The sequence below is a fragment of the Populus euphratica genome, unplaced genomic scaffold (genome assembly GCF_000495115.2).
Source record: "Populus euphratica unplaced genomic scaffold, PopEup_1.0 scaffold8.1, whole genome shotgun sequence".
Lineage (NCBI taxonomy): Eukaryota > Viridiplantae > Streptophyta > Magnoliopsida > Malpighiales > Salicaceae > Populus > Populus euphratica.
This window is the reverse complement of record NW_011499855.1, coordinates 667,631-676,143: the sequence shown is the minus strand read 5'-3', so window position 1 is coordinate 676,143 and position 8,513 is coordinate 667,631. Positions and strand designations below refer to the sequence as shown.

Genomic DNA, 8,513 nt, shown 5'->3' with positions numbered 1-8,513 from the left:
ACTTTTTTTTTTACAAACAAATATAAGAATTCTGATTATATATTAGAAATTTATTTTAAAAGAGACATATCACTTTACTCGCTGCATAAGGCCAGTTTATTTCTTTAAAAGCATTTTTTTTTGGAAAATAATTTTCATTAAATTTCTAAAAATAAATTATTCTTTTTATATTTGGTAATGACATAAAAGATAAGTTAAAAAAATATTTCTTATTATTTGACTACTATATCAAATAAAATAAACTAAATATAACTTTTTTAATTTTTAAAAAATTTATCTAGTATATATAGAACATTAAATATGATTATTTGATCATTTTAAATAAAAAATGAAATATAAAAAGTTTAATAGTGAATATTTTTTTATTATATTATATACTTATATACAGTTTATTTTTAAATATAATATTATAGATATATAACTTTGTTGAATATTTTTTTTAAGTAGAATGTATTAATATTTATTTGTTCTTTTTAAAATCTCAAAAAAAAATCGTATGAAGAAAACAAAATTAGTTAATGATATTAAGTAAAAGTTAAATATTTAGGTTTGGTATGAAGATTTTTTCAGGGATAAATATATTTAAAAATATTTTAATCAATTTTTTGGATTTTTTTAAGAGATATAGGCAATTATCCCTTTAATATCTATTATTTAAGCCATATATTTTTTATTTAATTTTTTAATATTTTATGTGTTAATATTAAAAATTAAAAAAATATTATTTTAATATATTTTAAAAATATACATCTTAAAATAAATAATTATTATCACAATCTCTTCTTTGTATTTTTTTTTTGAAATTATAGCTGCTCAAGTAAATTTCTTAAAAAATTATTATTTATTTATTAAAAATTATTTTTTTATATTTTTAAACTATTATAATATAATGATGCTGAAAATAATTTTTTTAATTTTGTTTTTAAATATTTCCAGGCAACCGGACTTACAAACACTCATTAGTACATTGCCAGCCAGCCAGTGGAGAAACCCTAACGAAAACCCTTCGTCTTCTACTGTCATCAAATCTATCAGCATTTAGCTGCCCCCTAAAAATGGGCACCAATATTAATGGCAATTTACCCGTCAGAAAGATGCTGCTTTCTTTGATTCAAAAGCGTTTCGTGAAAACATCATCTACTACACGACCTCCCAATGCCTCATCATCTTCTTCTTCTTTTACTGTTCAATATCTCATTAACTCATGCGGCCTTCCTCTACAATCTGCTCTTTCCGTCTCCAAAAAGTTCCAAATCGATGAAAATAACCTTCAGAAGCCTCAATCCGTCATCCAATTCTTGAAATCTTACGATTTTCAAGATTCCCACATTACCAAATTGATCGAAAAGTGGCCCGCTGTCCTCCGTTCCAGAACCGAAGATAATCTCAAGCCTAAGTTTGACTTCTTCATAAAAAATGGCTTTGTGGGTCAGCTTCTGCCTCAGCTTGCCGTATTAGATCCGGTAATTTTTAGAACGTCCTTAGATGCTTCTATCAAGCCATGTTTTGAGCTTTTGAAACGATTTCTTGAAAGTAATGAGAATATTTTAGCTGCTCTTAGTCGTGCGCCTTTTTTAATGTCCTTTAGTTTCAATGCTACCGTGCGACCAAACCTTGACCTGTTGAAAAAGGAGGGAGTGACCGCTGATAGGGTTGCAAAACTGCTATTGTTGCAGCCAAGATCCTTACAACATAGTAATGATAGGATGGTTTACGCTGTCAGTTATCTTAAGCAACTGGGCATCGAACCAGACAAGACAATGTATCTACATGCTCTGACAGTGATTGCACGAATGCGTGAATCTGCTTGGAGGAAGAAAATTGATATGTTTAAGAGTGTTGGGTGGACCGAAGAGGAGGTTTTATGGGCTTTTAAGCGATTCCCTTATATATTATTAACTTCAGAGGAGAAAATCCGGGGCATGATGGATTTCTTTCTGAATAAGATGAAGTTGGAACGGCAAACTATAGTTGCCAATCCTGCGCTTCTTAAATACTCTTTTGGCAATAGGATTCTTCCGAGGCGCAATGTTTTGGAGGTTTTGAAGTCAAAGAAGCTTATTAAAAAAGACACAAACATTGCTACTTTATTAAAATTAAGCGAGAAGGATTTCATGGAGAGATGTGATACCAAGTATGAGGATAAAGTTCCTGGTTTACTGGAGATGTATGGAGGAATTGACAAAGGAAAAAGATGACAATGGATAGCTATGAAGGTATTGTGTCAACTTGTTTTGATTTATATTTCTCAATCTATTACTTGATACTGTGAATTCATTTTCTTGTGATTTTACATATTCTTTCTGTAAGTCATCCATTGGAGTTCCTTTTTACTAGCATTTGTTCATGTTGAAGATCATTTACCGTGTAATTCTTAGAATTTTCTGGGAAATCTTTAGTAAACACAACTGTCCTGATAAAATTATGTGATCGTATAATTCTTCCATTGATTTTCAGAGTAAAACTGAATGGTCGACTATTTTCATTTTTGTTAGAGATTTTTGCTTTGGGAATCTTAATTTGAGCACTAAAACATAAGAGCAGCTATATAAAACATGCTCTTTGGTTGGTTCCCTCACTTGCTCATAAGCTAATAGGGTTCTGATGCTTGTGTACATAATTGTTTTTTAAATTTCATATAATGTTGTTCAATGATAGAACACGATAGGAAAAGGAAAAAAACAAAAACTACCCTAAACTTCTTTAGACCTTGTAGCTTCAATCCCTATGAGCTCTGACCCAGAAATAAGGTTAGGAGTTTGAATGGCTATTTTGCTAAGGTTCAATATAGAAGAGGGTGTCAGATATGAAAGATTTTAGTACTCTTAGTGTTATCACCCCTGCATATAAAATACCGGCTATGGTGTTGACATACTCAGGAAGGTGGTATCAATGGACTCGAACAATGAGTTTGGTTAGAACTTGGGAGAAGCATATTTTAGATTGTAGCATGAATGAATGCATGGATTGCAAATTGCCGTTTGGTGCTAGTTTTTTCATTAAGCTTGTTATCGAGAAGCTTAGTAATTTCAACAAGCGTATATCATTTGCATGGTTGGGATATAGGAATTTGGATGGTGAAGCTTTCTTCTAATCAAAGCATAACCTCTACTGGTGTTTTTTGTTGGTTCTTTTGCCATTATTTGGCAGATAATAATCAAATAACAAACCCTTGATTTACCAAGTTGCGTGATGGAAAAGATAAAGATGTATAAGAACTAAAAGGGGGAAGACACAAATTTTGTTTTTCAGTGGCGGTAGAGTATAACTTCCCACATGACCTCTTCTTCATATCTATGGTGAAGATGCGCATGTTTATTTAACCGTAACATATGTTTGTCATTTCTAAACTTCAATGGACACATGCAACAGTTGTTTAAACGTCCAGACTTGACACAGATTGCATTCTTGTTTAGAAACAATTGAACAAGTATTTCAATGGCCGTGTTACATTTCAGTTGAAAAACGATCAATGTTTGCTACGGAGGTAAATTTACATTATTCATCTAATAATGAAGGTGGAGGACAACCTTTTGTTTTCTATTGTTACATGTGCGCAGTGCATAATGAATTGAAGTTGTCAGCAATGTTTTAAATCCTATTTTAGCAGCAAGCATATAATCTCGAGTAATTGCAATTTAATTTCTGACTTCTTTATACAGTGATTTTTAAATTCATGCTTTTTCCTGATTCAAATACCATATTATTCTCCTGGGAGTGTTTTATCATTAAAAAGGATTGGCTCCTGGTGAGTCAGGTGTGCCCTAGTTGTTGCTGAGTTTTTATTTTTATTTTTATTTTTTTGTTTTTTATTTACACTCTAAATAATTTACTAGATTCATTTACTTTTTTGTTTTTAACATAGTTTTTACATACTAGTATAATTTTTTATTTCAATTTTAATAATTTTTTGCAATTGTTATGTATTTCATATGAAAATAATAATAATATAAATAATAAATTATTTATTAAAAATATATTGAAATCGAGTTTAAATTATATAAAAAAAGTTTAAATAGATTTTGAAGATGATTTCATTACATATTACATTTATGATTTTGTTATATTTTAATATAAATGTCTATTTTTATGTTAACTTGTTTTAAAAATCATAACAAAAATTTTAAAAACAAAATCAATGGTTTTAATTAAAAAAATTACATTATAAAAGATACATCAATAAAAAAACTTATTAAAAAAAAGAAATCCAAAACAAGTATATTTTGAGATTTAATGATAATGTCAAAAAAATTAACCATATATTTTTTTTATGCTTAAAAAATTAAGTTTTTCATATCATAACATGAACATAGAAACAAGTTTAACTCTATACATATAAAAGTTGGCATAAAAGTTAAAGCACCTGTTTGGAATTCTGGTGAATATTGCATTTTAAAATATTTTTTATTTAAAAATATATTAAAATTACACACACAATTATCATTAAATACTGAAAAATATAAAATTATTTAAAAAAAATTAAGAACAAGGTTTCACCTCAATTATAAACCGAGCCAAAATATCTTTATAGATGCGAAAACTTGAGGGTGCCTGAGCCTCCTTCGACCTCCATTGCAATCCCTACTCAATGGGTTTAATTTAAAGGCTCTCTGCCCCCCCCTCTCACTCCAGTTTCTCTCTGAAAAAAAAGGGCCACCAAACAAGCCCACCTGGGCCAGTCAAATTTAGCTGACCGCCAGCTGCCAAGGGAGAAACCCTAACGAAAACCCCTTTTCTTCTTCTTCTTGTTTTCCTGTCATCAATCTTTCAGCATTTTGCTTCCCACTAAAAATGAACAGAAATATTAATAGCAATATACCATTGAGAAATCTGCTTTCTCTGATTCAAAAACGTTTCCTGAAAACATCATCTACTACACGGCCTCCCAATGCCTCATCTGCTTTTACTGTTCAATACCTCGTCAACTCATGCGGGCTTCCTCTACAATCTGCTCTTTCCGTCTCCAAAAAGTTCCAAATCGATGAAAATAACCTTCAGAAGCCTCAATCCGTCATCCAGTTCTTGAAATCTTACGATTTTCAGGATGCCCACGTTGCCAAATTGATCGAAAAGTGGCCTGCTGTCCTACGTTCCAGAACAGAAGGTAATCTCAAGCCTAAGTTTGACTTCTTCATAAAAAATGGCTTTGTGGGTCAGCTTCTGCCTCAGCTTGCTGTATTGGATCCGAGAATTTTTAGAGCCTCCTTACATGCTCATATCAAACCATGTTTTGAGCTTTTGAAACGATTTCTTGAAAGCAATGAGAATATTTTAGCTGCTCTTAGTCGTGCGCCTTTTTTAATGTCCTTTAGTTTCAATGCTACCGTGCGACCAAACCTTGACTTGTTGAAAAAGGAGGGAGTGACCGCTGATAGGGTTGCAAAACTGCTATTGTCGCAGCCAAGATCTTTACAACATAGCAATAATAGGATGGTTTATGCTGTCACTTATCTTAAGCAACTGGGCATCGAACCGGACAAGACAATGTATATACATGCTCTTACGGTGATTGCACGAATGAATGAATCTGCTTGGAGGAAGAAAATTGATATGTTTAAGAGTGTTGGGTGGACCGAAGAGGAGGTTTTATGGGCTTTTAAGCGATTCCCTTGTCTATTGTTAAGTTCAGAGGAGAAAATCCGGAGCATGATGGATTTCTTTCTGAATAAGATGAAGTTGGAACGGCAAACTATAGTTACCAATCCTGCGCTTCTTAAATACTCTTTTGGCAATAGGATTCTTCCGAGGTGCAATGTTTTGGAGGTTTTGAAGTCAAAGAAGCTGATTAAGGGAGACACAAACATTGCTACTTTTCTAAAATTAAGCGAGAAGGATTTCATGGAGAAATGTGTTGCCAGGTATGAGGATAAAGTTCCTGGTTTACTGGAGATGTATGGAGGAATTGACAAAGGAAAAGGATGATAATGGATAGCAATGAAGGTACTCAACTTGTTTTGATTTATATCGCTCAATATATTGATTGAATAATGCGAGTTCATTTTTTTGTGATTTTACAAATTCTTTCTTTATGTAATCTATTGGCGTTTCTTTTTACCAGCATTTCATGTTGAAGATCATTCACCGTGTAATTCTTAGAATTTTCTGGGAAATCTTTAGTAAACACAACTAAGTCCTGATAAAATTATGTGATCGTATAATTCTTCCATTGCTTTTCAGAATAAAACCGAATGGTCAAGTATTCTCATTTTTGGTAGAGAGTTTTGCTTTGGGAATCTTAATTTGAGCACTATACATAAGATCAGCTATATAAAACATGCTCGATGGTTGGTTCCCTCACTTGCTCATATGCTAAAAGGGTTCTGATGCTTGTGTAAATAATTGTTGTTTAAAGTTCATATTTATGGTGTTCAATGATAGAACAGAAAAGGAAAAGGAAAAGGAAAAAACAAAAACTACCCTGAACTTCTTTAGACCTTGTTGCTTCGATTCCTACAAGCTCTGATCCGGAAATAAGTTTAGGAGTTTGAATGGCTATTTTGCTATAGTTCAATATAGAAGAGGGTGTCAGATATGAAAGATTTAAGTCTTCTTAGTGTTATCACTCGTGCATATAAAATACCGGCTACGGTGTTGACAAATTCAGGAAGGTGGTATGAATGGACTCAAACAATGAGTTTGGTTAGGACTTGGGAGAAGCATATTTTAGATTGTAGGCATGAATGAATGCATAGATTGCAAATTGCCATTTGGTCACTAGTTTTTTCATTAAGCTTGTTGTCGAGAAGCTTAATAATCTCAACAAATGTATATCATTAGCGTGGTTGGAATTTAGGAATTTGGATGGTGAAGTTTTCTTGTAATCAAAGCATACAGGTTCGCACCCTCTACTGGTGTTTTTTGTTGATTATTTTGCCATTATTTGGCGGATAATAATCAAATAACAAACCCTTGATTTACTTAGTTGCGTGATGGAAAAGATAAAGATGTATAAGAACTAAAAGGTGGAAGACACTAATTTGGTTTTTCATTGACGTTAGAGTATAGCCTCCACGGGACCACTTCTTCGTATCTATGGTTTAGATGCACCTGTTTATTTAACCGTAACTTGTGTATGTCATTTCTAATCTTCAATGGACACATGCAACAGTTGTTTAAACTTTCCAGACTTGACACAGATTGCATGCTTATTTACAAACAATGGAACAAGTATTTCAATGGCTGTGTTATCTTTCAGTTGAAAAACATTAAATGTTTGCTACGGAGCTAAATTTACGCTATCGAGCTAATAATGAAGTTGGAGGACAACCTTTTGTTTTCTATAGTTACATGTGCGCAGTGCATAATGATTTGATTGGTAGTGACTTGGATGTGTCCATTTCTAGTTCAGAGTTCTTTCCGGTTGCATTTATAGCCATTTTGCTATTCGCAACTGAGCCAAATGATGCAGCATTCTATGCTGAGTCATTTGGGTGGTATAAGATGCTTAAGACCGGAATCGAAGTTGTCAGCAGTGTTTTAAACCCTTTCTGAGCAGCAAGCATGTTGTCATGAGTAATTGCAATTTAATTTCTGACTTCTTTATAGAGTTATTTTTAATTTCATGCTTTTTCCTGATTCAAATACCATATTATTCTCCTGAGAGTGTTTTATCATTAAAAAGGATTGGCTCGCGTGTGGTTGCAGATGATGAAGCCAAAAAACTGAAGCTGTTTTGAGGTCGAACTCTGATATCCCACAGTTAAGAGCGAAAACATCCTGAAAACCTTTCCTGGTGGGCGAAATGCTTGACAAGCACCAGTGTACGCTTTACCGGACCTCCCATCCTTCAAATTAAGGGCAGTTCAAATTTGGCCCATCAACTTTCAAGACTCCTCGTAGCTGGCCCTTGATCGTGCTTCTAAGGTAATCCAAAAACATCAAAAAAACAAAATAAAACATGTGAGCGGGGCCACAAACTAATGGTGCCCAAGTCTTAACCTTAGAAGACTGCATGAGGCTGCCCTTTATGTTGTGGTATTGTGCTTGTTTTCACCTTGTACAGATATTGTTAAAGTGGAGACTCATTTGTAAGAATTACACCTTTTTGTTTCTTTAAATCAAATTGATTAAAAACTTCATCCGTGTCAAGCATTAAAGACGATAATTAGAGGTAAATATTTCAATTTTATTGAAGATGTATAGCAAGTCCAAAAATAATATTCAGATCACAGTACTTACTGCAAAGGATGAATAGCCTTACTCAAGAAGTTAATTATTTCCTTATTTACCTATTGCATCAATGATGTGATTGTTCTCGTTTTGAGAAAAAAAAAAAAAAAGGAGATGGATTTATGCAGTCATCCTTACATAAAACACAAATTTCCATATCCAGATAAAAATGAAAAAAATCTACAATTAGACCACTAGAAACTGACCCCATGGCAACCCTAATCTCCCCCTTCATGAATAAATATGGCTCAAGCCACTTCTAAATCAGTTTAGTTTATGCAATTGGTGGATATTATTTCCAAATCTACAGCTTAGTTTATCCATTTTTTTACTTGGACTTGACC

The 8,513-nt window shown here is 32.7% G+C and overlaps 1 protein-coding gene across 1 annotated transcript; it reads left to right on the top strand.

Moving 5' to 3' along the window:
• The first annotated feature begins 949 nt into the window (after positions 1–949).
• LOC105123156 (uncharacterized) lies at positions 950–8,081 on the top strand. Its single transcript, XM_011022668.1, has 3 exons — positions 950–2,195; positions 4,690–5,940; positions 7,645–8,081. Exons 1-2 carry the CDS (start codon positions 1,056–1,058, stop codon positions 5,920–5,922), a joined length of 2,373 nt encoding a protein of 790 aa, XP_011020970.1. The 5' UTR covers positions 950–1,055; the 3' UTR covers positions 5,923–5,940; positions 7,645–8,081.
• The last annotated feature ends 432 nt before the right edge of the window (positions 8,082–8,513 follow it).

What these genes read in the sequence shown, in the direction of transcription:
- LOC105123156 (XM_011022668.1), top strand. Translation starts at nt 1,056, where the DNA reads ATGGGCACCAATATTAATGGCAATTTACCCGTCAGAAAGATGCTGCTT. An exon ending in GAATTGACAAAGGAAAAAGA is followed by an intron (nt 2,196 to 4,689) that starts TGACAATGGATA and finishes AGTCAAATTTAG; the next exon opens with CTGACCGCCAGCTGCCAAGG.